The 16,458-nt window shown below is 44.7% G+C and overlaps 1 protein-coding gene across 3 annotated transcripts in view; it reads left to right on the plus strand.

Annotated features, from left to right (window-relative positions):
• Positions 1 to 16,198, plus strand: part of rgs11.L (regulator of G-protein signaling 11 L homeolog) — a 39,464-nt gene extending 23,266 nt beyond the window's left edge. Inside the window, exons 10-19 of one of the 3 annotated variants that reach the window (XM_018235512.2) lie at positions 1,304 to 1,333; positions 1,670 to 1,731; positions 3,822 to 3,935; positions 4,959 to 5,074; positions 5,960 to 6,047; positions 6,281 to 6,419; positions 7,639 to 7,721; positions 10,374 to 10,488; positions 13,323 to 13,825; positions 14,902 to 16,198. In XM_018235512.2, the coding sequence (XP_018091001.1) occupies positions 1,304 to 1,333; positions 1,670 to 1,731; positions 3,822 to 3,935; positions 4,959 to 5,074; positions 5,960 to 6,047; positions 6,281 to 6,419; positions 7,639 to 7,721; positions 10,374 to 10,488; positions 13,323 to 13,825; positions 14,902 to 15,052 (1,401 nt within the window). In that variant the 3' untranslated portion in view covers positions 15,053 to 16,198. Of the gene's footprint in view, positions 1 to 1,303; positions 1,334 to 1,669; positions 1,732 to 3,821; positions 3,936 to 4,958; positions 5,075 to 5,959; positions 6,048 to 6,280; positions 6,420 to 7,635; positions 7,722 to 10,373; positions 10,489 to 13,322; positions 13,826 to 14,901 lie in introns of those variants that run through there. The other 2 variants (XM_041576376.1, XM_018235511.2) reach the window with 2 other exon arrangements.
• The last annotated feature ends 260 nt before the right edge of the window (positions 16,199 to 16,458 follow it).

Raw genomic sequence — 16,458 nt, forward strand, 5'->3', positions numbered from 1 at the left:
GATTTCAGTTATTTCCAATGGAGACGCATTTCTGGTTGATTTGTCGCTCGCGGTTGTGCCTAAATAATTGTGGCCAACAAATCTCCCTGTTAGCCACTGCCCTTATAGAAGCATTACAATGGCAAGTTAGACGCAGCTTTGGTGAGAGTCCGAGCTCACTTTCCCTCTTACTAATGCTTTACTGCTTCTCTCTTATTTCCCTGCAGATTCTCTTTGTATCTAATCCCTACACTGAGTGTCTCTGAGGCTGCAGAGCTGTGAGTCCAGAGGGATACTGGAAGCCACCTTTGAGAATACGGAGGGGCCAGGAGATTTTCCTTCTTCTCTGTCAGACCTTATCTACATTATACGGATTTAGTTTCCCATGGTTTCCCTTCTACAAATTGCTGTGTCTCTCATTCCTAGTCCCATAAGTAATTATCTGTCCCAGGCTGCCTGCATTCCTGGTATTAAAACTGACCTACTGCATAGACACCCTACAGTACCTGCTATCATTGCATGAAATAACGTATATATATACATATATATTTGTAAATCTTAGGAGAAAGACTCAAATGAATTCCCTGTTGCCCCTCAGTTGGCAGGGAAACCCATACCCTGATTGCCCTTAATTAAACCTTCCTCTTCTAATAGTGAAATACTGTTTATTCTCTACCAATGAATCACTTATTCCCCCCTCTATTGATAGGGAATTATTTTACCTGGCTACTCTTACAGTAATAAAAAATCCAAAAACAAAACCCTTTCTTTGTTGGTTAAATATAATTTCCCCTCCCAACCAATGAATCCCTCATTCACCCCTTTTGGAAAGGAATCCCATAATCTGACTGCTCTTGCTGTCAAGAAACCCTTCCTATGCTGATGGTAAAATCTCCTTTCCACCAGTCTGTGTATTCCTGCTGTCTACGGCACCATCATATGAGCAGCAACAACAACAAAAAAATCACTTAAATGTTTATATTGATCGTGCATATTGGTTCATGGTAATTCCCTTTAAGAAGTTCTTTGCTAGTTACAGTAGCACCCAAGACTTTCATAGAAGTTAGATCTTCCAATCCCTTAATTATTTTAGTTGATTTTCTCTGTACATCTTCATTCTATGTCCTTTTGTTATAAACTTACTCAACTTCAAGTGATTTCTATTGGGCCATGTGGACATGGCAATGATTACCCTTGCATCCTTCTAGTCAAATACTTGTCAAGCATTGGGGGGGGGGGGGGGTTGATGACTTTTTATTGCCAGCTATGCTTTGGGATTCCCAGGCCTGTAGGTTTAAACCAGTTTTTCCCTTTGTATTTGCAGAAGAACACGGTGGATCATTACAGGAGGCATGTACGTACCATTTTTTCCTGGAAAGCAAATTCTCTTGAAAATAACTGTGATTATTCATGCATTTCCGTGGAGTAGCGCAGCTATATATATATATCTATATAGTCTGAATGTGTCACCCGCTCTCGCCCCCGCAGAGCATCTGTTCCATCCCCAACTACTAACTGGCTCCTCTGTCACATTTAGACACGCAGTCTAGAGACATGGCAGGGGTTACTAGGCCACTGGGATAAGGAGGGAAGGAGGCTATCAGTGAGCTTTAGGGAATGTTATAGAATGTAGGGATTGCACAGACTGTGGCATGGCAAGGGTTAATCTGTTTGTCATTTCCCCGGGCAGATCATGTATTACCAGCAGTCGCTGATGAGATCAACAGTAAAGTCTTCGGTGTCAGTGGGCGGGTGAGTGCCCCCCTCCATATCTTCTTTCTTAGTGAAATTAAACCTGCACCTTCTTCATGAAAATGATGCCACTGGTGGGCGCTGTTTCAGTGGATCTAAAGAATATGGAGTTATAGGGAATTTGAACCCATGTGCTCTGAACTCTGTAAGTTTGTACAACCCCACAGTGCATTACAGCAACAGTTCAGGTATGGGGCAGCTGGATCATGAACGAGACTCTGCTTGGGTGCTGTTGTTACCTGCCACCCATCACCTGTCTTCATCAGGCTCACAGCCCCCTTTTCCTTATAGAGGTTGTTCACCTTTGAGTTTTAGTATGATGTAGAAAGTGATATTCTGAATAAATTAGAAATTGTTTTTCAAATTTTGTAATTTGTGGGTTTTGAGTTATTTAGTTTTTTTATTCAGCAGCTCTCCAGTTTGCAATTTCAGCAATCTGGTTGCTGGGGTCCAAATTACCCTAGCAATCATGCATTGATTCCAATAAGAGACTCAGTATGAATAGGAGAGGGCCTGAATAGAAAGATGAGTAATAACAAGTAGATATAACAGTAAATTTTGGACATGTTTTTGGATGGGGTCAATAACCTCCATTTGAAAGTTGGAAAGAGTCAGAAGAAGGCAAATAATTAAACTAAATTGATAAAAAAAATGAATAATACAGATCAATTTAAAAGTTGCTTAGAACTGGCCATTCCATTTTATAACATACTAAATGTTTTATTTTTTTATTTTGAAACCCCTGCTTTGTATCACCAATGTGCAAAAAAGTGTAGTGTTAAAAACACACACAGTGTGTTAAGGTACATTGGATTTACCACTAAATAAAAATCCAAAAAATCCTGGCCAAAAAGCCAAAACACTATTCTTTGGAATCCCTTTTGCTGAGGCTAGGGGGAGCCCTTTATCCCCAACCCCAGCGCACAGGGCACAAAAGGTACAGACAGTGGGCAAGGGTATTCAGACCCCCTTCGCCGCAAGGCTAGGGGGTCTCTTTTATCAATTCCTCTCCCACCAAAAGGTTTGGGAGGTGACACAATATCCAATGGACCTCCAAAGAGGTCCCGAAATTGGTGTGCCCATGGCTGGGCTAGGGTTCAGGGGGGGAAGTAGCCTAATGGCCAGTTTGGCCACACAGCCATTCTTGCTTGACCTGGAAGTCTTGCACCACAAACCTGTAAAGTGCAAAAAGTGCATAAGTGCTAATAAAATAAATAGGTTAAGCAGTGAAGCCGCCTCAGCCTAATGGCCGGCAATTGTAAAAATGTCTCAGTTGCCATGCCAAAAGGCTAGGGCTATGAGCAAGGTGCAAAAGAAAAGAGATCCAGTGCTTCATACTGATCTCCCACCAGTGTTCATCTGGCACCGCAGGCTTGCAAGGCCTGGAACGCTATCTTGGGCTCAAGGATCAAGTGCCTCTCTGCCTCACCAGTGAACTACATAATACCTTAGCTAGGATGCCTCCCCCCATTGATAAGAACAGATGCTACACTTGATCTTAGCCAAAAGGTAACACACTAAAAGTTAACTTAAAGGTGACCCACCCCTTTAATACTACTAATTACACAGCAAAGGAGTCCTCCTGGCTGTATTGGAGCAGTATAACGTAGTGAGGATGAGACAAGTGCTGAAAATCACTGAAAGAGTTTACAATCTGGGAGGTTTAGGCCTTCACCATATTTATAGAACCTGGGTGAAGATGTGCCCCACAATAACATGTATTTAATAATAAGGGCTGTAGAGGTTGTGAACTACAATTCCCAGTATCCACAGCTTGCCACAGTCGAAGAGCTTACAGTAACTGGGAGGATCCTAGTGTGATATGTCAGAATTCTTCCAAAGTTTCTGTAGTACATGTGCCATTTCTTCATGTACCCCAAATATAAGATCCCTTCTCTTATCCAATGTTAAACCCTCCTCTCGTGCTTGCTCTTATAAAGCATAAGTTATTTTAGGATTAAACCTTGTGCCTGCTGTCTTAAACCAACTCCTCTGATATGAGTGGATCAATCTCCCCAGTACCTCAAAGTCTTAGGGTGCCCCTGCGTCAGTGGGACAAACTCTTACTTGTACTCTGTGCTCCCTTGCAGGTTGCTGAAGTTTTGTGAACAGTATTATTCCCATGACCCCATCATGTCAGGGTGCCTTCCCAGTAACCCCTGGATTACAGATGATGCCATGTTCTGGGAGTTGAATGCTAAACTGTGAGTTTTTCCAAAGCTGATACTTGTCATAGCACATGCCGAGTACCTGGGGACAGTCCATTCAGTTATACTGGGCCAAACATTTACATTCAGTTGTATCTATCTATCTATGTGGCAATTTGCACCTGGTTTAACTCCTAACCCTTTATATTGGCACAAAAAGCCTCCAATGGTTACTTTAGGTGCCAAAATTCTTTGCACTAACCATGCAGCCCCTCCTGACCCCTATAGGAGTGCAAAACATTAAACACTGGGGATGAGGGGGCGGCATTGGGAAGGCAGCATGAGGGGCAGAATCATCCCTTAGAGACATCAGGCTGGGAACCAGCAGAATACCCTTCCAGGGTACCCAAGCAAAATCTGCAACCCCCTAGTACTTACCCAGTTACAATAAGCAGCATTGGGTATCAGCAGCATTTCAGGAGCCCCAATACCCAATCATTCCCCGCACTTTTAGCATCAGAGCAGGGAAGGCGCATGTCCGGGGCAGCTGCCACCGAGTGGGCTTTGAGGCATTGGCGGGGTCGGTGGGGGGCCCCAAAACAGCAGCCCCAGTGGGTCCTGGGCCCCCCAGTCCGACCCTGTCAAATGGGTGGCAACCCTAGGAAAGGTTCTTACCTTACCTCATGGCAGGAGCAGCCCTGTTGGGTATTTGGTTATTTATTATTTATGTCCTGCCCCTAGCCTTTAGCAATCAGTGGGCAAGTCTATATAATCATTATATTAGCAGACAGTACATGTGCCACATAGGGCAGAGGGACATTAATTGCTATTTACGGGGCAGCAATAACTGAATAGGAGCAAATATTTCAATCAGGTGACCAGTTCAGAGCAGCTGTGACATTTCACATTGCATTTGGGGCCACAGAGAAACTGCAGCCTGATAGTAAAGTGGCCCCTGGGAGTTGCAGGCTCTTCTTGGCCCCACACATAGATATCTGTCTAATGGTGAGGATTATGAAAATGAATCATTGACACTATGAAAATGCATTGCCACAAACAACACAAGTGCTTCTCTTTCAGGGTGGAGCTTCCCACAAAACTGCGGGTGGAGCGCTGGGGCTTTAATTTCAGTGAACTGATTCGGGACCCCAAGGGCCGCCAGAGTTTCCAACTTTTCCTCAAGAAGGAATTCAGCGGTAAGTCTAAATGCTTCAGGCTCACTGGTCAAACTGGCCCGGGGGTAGTGGGCGTGGGGTTATATTTCTTTATTAACAGGGCTGCCAACAGTAATCATACTACTTAGTTGGCTTAGTTAGCATTTAGTATCTATTAGCCCTACAGTCATGTGTACCATAAGGTGGGCCCTACCAACTAGTACAATGGGGCACAAGTGCTCCTCAAGGCAACGGACCTCACCAAACAGCACGTGTACAATACAGTCTACTTAACTGATCTTAGAAGGGAGGGGAACCACCTTCCTCCTTAGCTCCACTCCTACACCCCATCCTCCTCACTTCCACCCCAGATTTAGCTAAAAGTGTCGGTGAGCAGATTTTATTAGTAATAAAGCACTGAGGGCCATACCACTAAAGCTGCTGCTATAGGCATATATATACATATGGCCCTGGTAACACCCCTGATTTACCCCAACCATATCCATCTATGCCAAAATCCACCCGTTATCTGCCCGGAACCATTTCTTGCCCAGATCCTTATTTCTATTCTCACCCCCTTTAATGTTCCTATTGGCTGAATCCACCATTATAAAAATTTTCTCCCCCATGCAGAATAGATTTCACTATCCTGGTTAATGTGTGCATTGGCTATGGGGTGGGGGGTTGATTTGTCGCTCTTACTTGTGCTCCTCCGGGAAGGTGCGCTGCCCCCTGTCTGAGTTGTTGTGTCAAACCTCCGCTATAGAACAAGAGATTAACATCTGCTCCATGGAACTGTTATCTGCCCTGGTGCTACATGTCATGATCTACCTTTAACCAGACCATAGGACATTGCAGTGTTCTTAAACATAATCCTGACAACATACGGTCCCTCTGTGCCTGTAACCTGCCCATTCTGTTCCCTAGGGGAGAACATGAGTTTCTGGGAGGCCTGCGAGGACCTAAAGTACGGAGATCAGTCGAAGGTCAAGGAGAAGGCAGAGGAGATTTACAAGTAAGAGTCCAATGTGCAAAATGTCATTCTAGTCTGATTTAGCTTCCCCTTCCTCCCATTTAATTTTCAGTCTCTCTTTGGCTTGGTTGCTTGGGTAAGTTGGACCCTAGCAATCATACATCAGTTTAAAGAACAAACCATAAAGCTTCAAACCAAAATGTTCAATAATGAAAGACAAGTTATACAAGTCTAGAAGGTGAATTTTCTCATTAATAGCTGTTTTTTGGCTTTAGGCTCTTCCTGGCCCCGGGAGCGAGACGCTGGATTAACATTGACGGGAAAACAATGGACATCACAGTTAAAGGCCTGAAACATCCCCACCGATACGTCCTGGACGCAGCACAGACCCACATTTACATGCTGATGAAAAAGGTTTGTGGTTGCCCATTGTGGCACAGCAGTCCTACCTTGCTTTGTGGCAGGGATTCTAGATGTACCCTCAGGTCTCACATGATATAAGGCATTGCCTGTATCCAGGGCCGCTATCAGGGGGTACTACTGTGCTGGGCCTGGGCCTAAAGGCCCTTGACAGAGCTGAAATGTGTTGCAAGTCCCGAACCTACGAAGATCCAAAGTAGCGAAGCCGCAAAAGGAGCTGAAGTTGAAGCCAAGACAGACCCGAAGCCAGTTCAGTTATACTGACCACCAATGTATTATTTTAATACTTTATAGGCCCCTTCCGCCAATGGTTTTTTAATAAATGTTCTCTGTGGCCTCAATGTTTCTTTTTTGAAACTTGTAAGTTTCAAAACTTACTAAGGTGGGCTCTGGCGCCAAAAAAAAACTTTTATGGGGGGCCCTGACCACCAATAATTTTAATAAGGTGGGCTCTGGCGCCAAAAAAAAACTTTTATGGGGGGCCCTGACCACCAATAATTTTTTTAAAAACTTTTAAGGGAGCCCTTGGCGCTAATGTTTAAAAACATTTTTTATGGTGGCCCTGGCACCAATGTTTTTTTTTTTTTAACTTATAGGGGGGGCCCTGGTCACCAATTCTTTTTTTAAAGGACCAGTAACAACAAAAATTTTCTAAAAAGAAATTCGTTCGTATGCTACAAAAAAAGACGCAAACACATATTAAACTTTAAAATCGCTAAGTCTTTATTAAGCGATAACTTACTAATACTCCACTTCTGCTCCTCTTCAGAAACAGCGGCAGGGTGACGATCCATCGTGCGGCGCTTGATTTCTCCTATAAGGAAGGCAGGGAGGAGAAATATAGCGCCGCACAATGGATCGCTGATCACCTTTTCTGAAGAGGAGCGCAATCGGAGATTTGGTAAGTTATTTCTTAGCGACTTAAAGTTTAATATGTGTCGGTTTTTCATAGCATAATAACGAATTTTTTGTTGGGGGCCCTGACCACCACGATTTTTTTTAACTTATAAGGTGGCTCTCACCATAAATGGCTTTTTATAACTTGTGTGTGGGGGGTGTTTATCGTTTTTAGCACTGATGTCTATGTGGTCTTTTAACTGTGGGGGTGGCGTGGGATCTGGGGTGGGGTTTAGGTGGAGCGGGGGTGCTTTTGTTGTACTGGCGGCCCTGCCTGTATCCCAATCATTAACCAGCTCCCTCTTTCTCTCAGTAGGATTCCTATGCGAGGTACTTGAAGTCTCCCATCTACAAGGAAATCCTTGCTAAGGCCGTCGTCCCGCAGGAGACCAAAAAGAGGCAAGTGTTACCGGGGCAGTTCGTGGGGTGGAGGAGGGTATGTACTAATGGCATGGCTGGAATTAACAGGAACTTACCGAGCCCAGTGCAACAATTGTGAATATGAAACTGCTAATCCCCAAGGGTCCCCAAAAGTCAGAGGCCCTGCTTTCTCTATGCTGCAGCCCTAGGCTTTATTACATTTGGACTTCAGGATAAGTATAACATGGAGGGGAGTGTGTCAGGGGTTGGCTCTTCTTATTAGTCTTCTCCTCTGTGCCTCATGCCAAGTCTGTACTTGGAGTCAAAATAGGCCCTGGCATTCCAAGTACTCAGAGGCCCAAATAGTCCTCCACCAGCCTACTAAATAGTGACTGTCTATGGGACCTTACAGCAGCCCCTCTGGCATTTGCCAGAACCCACAGATTGCCAGTCCGGGCCTGCCTCGTGCATGATATACAAAGTATCTCACAGTGCAGCCGCTAGTGATCGTTAGAGTCGTTTGAACCACTTATTCCCATACAGGTGATAGAAGCAGCCCTGTACTTAGTTAAAGAGGTTGTTCACCTTCCAACGCTTTTTTTCAGTTCAGATGGTTTCAGATAGTTCACCAGAAATAAAGACTTTTTCAATTACTTGCTATTTTGTATTTGCAACCGTTTTTCTAATATTGAAGTTTTTCACCTTGTCTTTCTGAAGCAGCTCTGGGATGGGGGGGTCACCGACTCTATAAACTATTCTAAATTGATACATTTAGTTGATACATTTCTTATCTTTGTCTCTGCTGAGTAGCATCCCTCATTACAGGCAGCTGTTAGAATTGATACAATAGTTGCTAATACTCCAGAGATGCTGCTGAGAAATGTATCAACTAAATGTCGCAAAATTGTAACAGTTTAGAGTCTGCGCCTGAATTACTGAGCTGTCAGACTCAAACACCAGAGACTGGGACATTCAACTTTAAACTTAGATTTTAGAAAACTGGTAACAAATAAAAAATGGAAAGCAATTGAAAAAAGACTTTATTTTTGGACTGAAAACAACTCAACTGAAAAATGTGTTTGGAAGGTGAACAACGCCTTTAACAAGGTCCTACCCTGGTGCTAATTAGATCAAAGCTTACAGTATGAGCTTTCACTATAATTTCCTTTAGTTTCCATGGAAGCGTTTTGTTAGGGAAGGAACTGATTTAATCTGATTACTTCCATGTTATTAATCCTCCTGTGCGTTTTATCCATTCCATGTTTATAATGAGCCCCAGATTTCGGGAAACCTTTAACACATTATCATTTAATACTACACACATGGATTGCACCGCCATCTAGTGGTGACTCATGGACACTGCCCCTAAATACACAGGTAATAAGGAGTTCTGGGCATTGGAATTGGGTTATTTTTCTGGCATCAGGACAGAAAATGCATGTACAGTGGCCAGACTTTAAGGTCTGTATTGGAATACAGGGACTCAGGTGGGATATGTACAGAGCAACAGTGATTCTCTCTATAGTCATTTGCCTTTGTGTTAGTAAATATTACCCCTATGTATAAACCTGCTTTACTGGATCAGATCTTTATCTGGGATCCCAAATAATAAAGGCAGCTCTGGGGGTTAGGGAGTTATCCCTTTTATATCGCCAGTATAAACCTGGATCCTTCAGTACTGCTTGTGCTTTAAAGGAACAGTAACACCGAAAAATTAAAGTGTTTTAAAGGAACAACAATATAATGCACTGTTGCCCTGCACTGGTACAATTGGTGTGTTTGTTTCAGAAACACAACTATAATATCCTGTCCTGCCTTTTTTGGCTTTGAATGTCTGCCCCCATGGCTACACAGCAGCTTGTTTATATAAACTATAATGGTCTTTCTGAAGAAAACATACCAAGGGTACCAGTGCAGGGCAACAGTAAATTGTATTTTCATTACTTTAAACCACCTACATTTTTTGATGTTACTGTTCCTTTAACTTGGAACCCTACAACTCAACCTTGGTGCTCAGAACCAAACAGAGTGACTTTAATGATGTAACAACAACAGTTAAAACAGTGAGCCATTTGCAGTGCAACACTGTCATCTGGTGTTTATATTGAAGTATTGCTCAACAAACAACCTATATGCTAACACTATAAAAGGCGAAGAACAGGATGGTAGCATACTTTAGACCAGGCATGTCCAAAGTCTGGCCCGCAGGCCAGGGCCCACAGCCACCACCATGAAATTAGGAATCGGGTTGCTGTAGCAGTAATATTTGGGCACATTAGTGAAATGATCTGCCACTTGGTCTATACTGCTGCCTGTGTGCTGGCACGTCAGTACTTCTATTGATTGACACCTTCAGCCCTAAAGAAGTATTCAAGAGCGGCGCGTCACTATGTGCCAGTATGTGTCTATTGCTAACACAGGCGGCGGCGCGTCACTACACAAAGAATGTCAGGCTAAATGGTCAGCTCCCACACATTTTCACCTCACCAAATCTGGCCCTCATTGCAAAAATTTTGGACACCCCTGCTTAGGTGCAAAATGTTATTTTTCTTTTCTATTAATAAAGCTCTTCAGATTTCATAGAAGTACATCTCCCAACAGCCACCTCCAGTCACAGTCCCCAGAAAGTGCTATCCATACAGTGAGACATGGGGTCCTTGGTTATAATTTATCTTTATTTTATCTCCATAGTAATTTCCCCTTTATGCGCCGCCATCGGAGATCGAGTCCCAGCCCTGTGATCCTCAGGCAGCTGGAGGAGGAAGCCCGAGCCAAGGAGGCAGCAAACACTGTGGATATCACTCAGGTTATGAGCAAATTGGACCGAAGGAACCAACTGAAACAAGAGACTCCCAAACCCACCTAATTCTTAATGCAACTCTAGGAGGTTCACCAACTAGTTCTCCATAGATATAAACCACACATAAATCTCTGTGCATAGGCACAAAAGCATGGTAATAGTTGTGTAGGGAGTTGTAGGAGAGGAGGCCCACCATTAGGGTTGTAGGAGAAGAGGCCCTCCATTAGGGTTGTAGGCGAAGAGGCTCACCATTGGGGTTGTAGGAGAGGAGGCCCACCATAAGGGTTGTAGGAGAAAAGGCCCACCATTAGGGTTGTAGGAGAAGAGGCCCGCCATTAGGGTTGTAGGAGAGGAGGCCCACCATTAGGAGGCTCAATAGTAGATCTGTGGTAAGGGAGGGCATGTATTGTTTAGCAAGTAATCTGCTTCCTCCAGTGCAGGAGAAGCTATGATAGGCAAAGCTGGATGCATAAAAACAGGTCCATACCCAGCACAATGTACCAATGCGTTGGTGCTTTTTTTTCATTAGCCAGCATTACCATGTAGTCACATTTCACCCATTATACATGTTGTGTCTCTTTATCCCATTGCTTATCCAGTTCTGCTCCATGTTCAGCCAACGTTTGTGGGGCAAAGTGTTATGCCTTTGCTCAGCAACTTGTTTAAAGCTTACCTTTTTTAGGTTATAGATGGAATTAATCCAACAAGAGGGGGGGGGGGCTATGCCATTTATGTTGAGTTTTCCCACTTATTTAGAGAATAGAATGACGCATGGCAATGTAAAGCATTTCCTAATCTGTCACCACTAGGTAGCGCTCTAACTCCATCAAATGCCTTCCCCAATATAAATGCAGCACAAATTTAATGGCACACCAGGTTGAATTTCAGCATGCGAATAAACGCAGGCCGATACTCAGCCCCTATGCTCTAATTAGCCCTGTGCCTGCACCCCGAGCCACTGTGTTGGCCCAGGTGCAGGCACACAGAACAGATTTCAGAGCCAAAGTAAAATCATGTGCTGCTCTGCTCTGTGTGCCTACACCTGGACTGTTAGGAGTGTAGGGGAATCTCATCCTGCTTTTATCCGCAGGCCAATATTCAGCCTATTGTGGCCATAGCCCGAAGTTCAGGGCTAGAGCTCTGCATTTGGGAAAGTACAAGGGGAAGTTGGAATTTAATTATCCATGGAAAGGGTCAGAGTGGGGCTAAAGCAATTGAGGCAAAGTTTCATGCTTTCCACTTGCCTTTAAAAATCCCAATTATTGTGCTGCTGAGGGATGCCAGAGGGTGCTAGGAATTGTACTTTGATAACAGGAAACTGTGAGTGTTCCATTGTATTAAGTGTCAGTATTCCCAGGATCTCCCAATCTCTCCATTATGTCAGTGTTACCCCATGCGTCTGTATTTATCACAAGTTGCTTATGTGGCCCCAACCCTTTGCACCTTTTATCTCATTTGTTCATTTCACCCAATAAAATTCTTCATCTCGTGCCATTTTGTCTTTCATTGCTTTGTTCATTTCATGCTGCTGCTCTCACCCAATCAGCTTATGTGTTTAAAGCTTCACGGGCTGAATTGTGCCAGGGCTCTCAGATTCCCCCCCAGGTACAGAGGGACTGGACAAACGTGAGTCTGGCAGATACACTTTCTGTAGCAAGAAAACCCCATAATACTCACTCATGCACAAGCACTAACCTACCTCTATGCATGCTCTGTGAGGGAGGCGCCTGAAGGAAACAATGTACCTCCCTCCCACACTAAATACAAGTTCCCTGTTGTGCTGAGGTGGGACTTGAACCCAGGATTCCAGTGCTACAAGGCAGAAGAGTAAATTCTTCTGCCTTATAATGCAGGGGGTCTTGGCTTTAATTCCCACATTAGCACTGCTTGCATGTTCTATGAGTGGGAAGGTGATACTTGGTTTCTTTCTGGCACCTCCCTTCCACTCACAAAGCATGCATAGAGGTAGGTTGGTGCAGGTGGGTGTTCATAGGTACCCCTGTGTGTGTATCTATGGGATAGGGGATTCAGGTAAAACTCCTTGCAGTGTTTTGGTTAAAATTGAACAGAGAACTCCAGAACCACAAGGCTACTGAACTACCACCAAACCAAAGGCCATTTTGCATTGGTGCCTTTGTTCCTATATTTATAGCCACTGAACCATTTGGCTATACACAGTGCATTGCCAGCTGCTACCCCATAACCTGCCCCAGAGAGAGAGACAAGTGCCACAGGGCTGCTGACAGCAGAGGACACAAGAAACCACAGCTCAGGAGTAAGTGCTCTGGCTGTCTCTGAGTTTGATTTGCACCAAGAAATTGCCACAAGGTGGGGTTTTACCTTTGGCTGGAGGTGTTTCCACTCCATAAACATACAGACGGGGTAGTTGGCACCCAGTCATAATGACCTTAGTATGCGGGACGGACTTTAGATTGTAAGCTCCTCTGGGGACAGGGTCGGTCCCCCGCCAAGCCGCACCCCGCCGCCGCACATGTGCATGCATGCACGAGCCCCCTGTGTATTTGACGTCACCTGCGTCAGGAAGAGAATTACAGGAAGCAGGGACTGGGTCCGTGGGGCCCAAAAGAGCCGGGGGCCCACTGGGTTTCTTCCTGGTGCCCCGTCTGCCCAGTCTGACCCTGTCTGGGGAGGATAATAATGTGCAGTCTCCCCCAAGTTCTTACCCAGGTGTAGATCTCTGATTTTCTGTACTTCCTGCCCCTGGGCTACTCTCTTTACTATGGTCATGGAGTACCAGTGTAGATGTAAAAACCTCCCCCCATACAGAGGGCTCCTGTATCAGCCCCAGATTGTAACCATGTCATCTCTTCTCCCTACAGTTGTGCCATTACACTGCTCCGATCCCTCACCTGACTGTCTACACCGGCACCTGTGCCCCTCCCTCCCCCAACAGCTTGTTCCTTACCTGCCACCCTCCAGGGGACCCCTGCACTCCTTCCCCTGGACACTTTGCACTGCCAAACATGGCTGCCTGCCCCTCCCCCATTAGTGTTGCTATAGAGAGCACCCCAGAGGTGGAAAGGAAATGGGAGACAAATGGTGCAAACGAGAATCATTTTCTGTCTCCTGCTGACAACGTGGAGGGTTCCTTTGGATCAGAAGGAGGCGCCGATGGGAATCATCTCTCTGTCCCCTCAGAACTCCGACCAACCCAAAAATCCAAGGTCACCTTGTCCTTCAGTAAGTTGCTAAAGAGGGGGTGTTCCAACTCGCCTGTATTCGCCACTCTGTCCCCGAAGTGCCCTGCAGTGAATCATGGGAAAGTGCAGCCACTCAACGACATTGAACAGGAATTGCAGCAATCCTCCAGGAAGGTCACAAAGTGAGTAACTCAGATGTTACACTGTGTGTGTTGGACATCTGTACAATCATTAGCAATTAGTCACTACCTGCTTATATGGTCACATGATTATTTTCATAATCCCAACTAGTGGGGTAAGATTAAATGGAATTATAAAGTATCCCTATTGAGATTAAATTTGGGTCTATTTCTCTTAACCCAAGTCAGTGCATTTATTCTCCCCCAGTAAGTACTTACCCAGGCACAGAGCTCTGATTCTCTATAATTCCTTCTCCTGGGCTGCTCTCTTCCCATGGACATACAGGCAGAACCTCCTGCAGGTAACTGCATATGGAGTCCCCTGTACTTACCCAGGTATAGAGCTTTGGTTCAGTGTAGGAGCTGGATGTACAGAGCTCTCTAGCTGGGTTTAGTGGTGTAACTACAGAGGAAGCAGATTAGGGGGTGGGGGGGGTAGACCTGGTTCCTCTGTAGGAGGACCTGCTGGTAACCAGAGGGGACTGGGCCCCCAAAGTTACCTCACTGTGACTAAGTACTGTGGTATTTGCTTACCAAGGGGAAGGTTCCTGCATGACATGGGAAAGAGAGCAGCTCAGAAATAGAAAGTAATTATAAAATTAGAAAGCAATCTAATTAATCCTAATAATGGAAACCCACATCCTTTGTATAGCTTTGCACTTCATCTGTGTTACGTCATGATCTGTATAAGGCCTGCAGCCTTGTGCCTTTAAATGGCCACAGACACAAGGAACTAAATACCTTCAATTTTCAGAAGGCTTTATGCTGCTTACAATAAATGAGTGATACTCAGAGTTCCCTACATAACTCAGCCTACAGCCGTATGCCTCCATATGGTCACAGAACCCCTCAGTGACTTCTAATATCCTTATAATTTACAGTAAGGGTAACATTAACCCTTATAATACTCAAGTGATTCTCAGAGTTGCCGTTATAACTCAGCCTGCAGTCTTGTGCCTTTATATGGTCACAGAACCCCTCTGTGACTTCTAATATCCTTATCATTTACAGTAGGGGGGGAACATTATCCTTTATTTAATCAGTTCATTAGTGTACTGCTGTATTAACCCCAAGTGCAGTTTTTTCCAGATTAAGGTGGATATCCCATCCGAGTGCCGGATTTACCCCATAGATTCGGAGGAGGAAGACAGTCAACTCGCTTGTAAGGATTCCATCCAGGAAGTTATCTGCCCATGGGAAAACATGACAGAAGAAAGCAAAGTGGGGTAAGGGCTGGAGGGCCCCCCTGCTACCAGCTCTTTCCTGGGGTAGATGGGATCGTTAAACAAACTGAGAATCTCAATAAAAACAATGAAGTGCATTAGGATCCATGGAGAATCCCACAATCAGTAACCAGTTCACTGCCAGACAAGTATGAGAAACTCCCGATTAAGCACAGAAGTACTGACTAATACAAACCTACCCAGAACCCCTTACAACTAAGAACCTGGACTGCATCCCCCAATGGTGGTGAGAGGGTTAAGCAGTGTTGTTCCCAGGCATAGGGGCCATTATTTGCTTTTGTTCTTCATTCCCCACTGACCCCTTTCTGTTGGGTGAGTCCGATTGTCCATTTCAGAGCCACAAGGTCATACCCCTGCCCCAGTTACTATGTCAGGTGACAAATGCCCTCATGCTCTTACCCTGTCCTGCCCCTGTGTGTGTACCTCAAGCAAAATGGCGAATCAGTGGGGTCACCCAATCCAAATACTTGCCATTTGTACAAGAGATTGTATACATAGAGCTTACTCACAGAAAGGCCTCTGGGGCATAAATACACACCTCTATAAATGCAGTTTGAGGTTTGGCACCAGTGTGGGGCAATTAAACTGGAACTATGGGGCAAAGTTAGTGATGCATTGTGGGGGGGGGGAAGTGGAAGAAAAAACATGGTGGATGCTATTCATCGTTGCACTTTGCCTTTCTTAATAAAACGACCCCTAAGGGGATCATTTATAAATGCTCCCACATTTTGGACGCAATAGACAGCGCATGTTAATGCAACTCATTATGATCCAATTTTCACTTGCGTTTGTAAATAATCCCTTTAATGAGTTATGCTGGTGCCAAATTATTCCTCAGTTTCAGGGTCAGATTGGCCAACCAGACATTGCCCAGTGGCCCCCACACCTAATGTGCCCCAGTAAAGGACATTTCCCATCAGCATTTTCTTATTTTCATTATATGTCTTTATGTAAGTGCTGTGAGAATGATATCTCCATGCAATGTCCTCTGGATGCCCAGTCAAACGCTGTTCAGTTTTGTGTGATGAATTGTTTCCCATGATGCCCTGTAGAACTCCCCTTTATCTGTAAGATAGAGAGTCAGATGCCTTATTGTTGGGAAATTTCCTTTAATAAAACCCTATAAATCACATTGTGGCGACTTAATTGTGAGGGGGCTGAGCCCTACAAGGCAGAAGACGCTGATGGTGCAGGTGGTGCTGTCATATAAATACATATTAAACTGCCTTGGCCACTTTGGGGGCTCATGTTGTTTCATAAAGGATACTGGGGGGATGAGAGGGGTGCTAAAGAGGCAGGTGACAAGGGTCACTGTATAATAATTTTATAAAATTTGGCAGGTTATGGAAAGTTTGCATACATTTCTGGGAATTGTTTTCATGTGTTTTAACA

This window comes from Xenopus laevis, chromosome 9_10L (genome assembly GCF_017654675.1).
Source record: "Xenopus laevis strain J_2021 chromosome 9_10L, Xenopus_laevis_v10.1, whole genome shotgun sequence".
NCBI lineage: Eukaryota > Metazoa > Chordata > Amphibia > Anura > Pipidae > Xenopus > Xenopus laevis.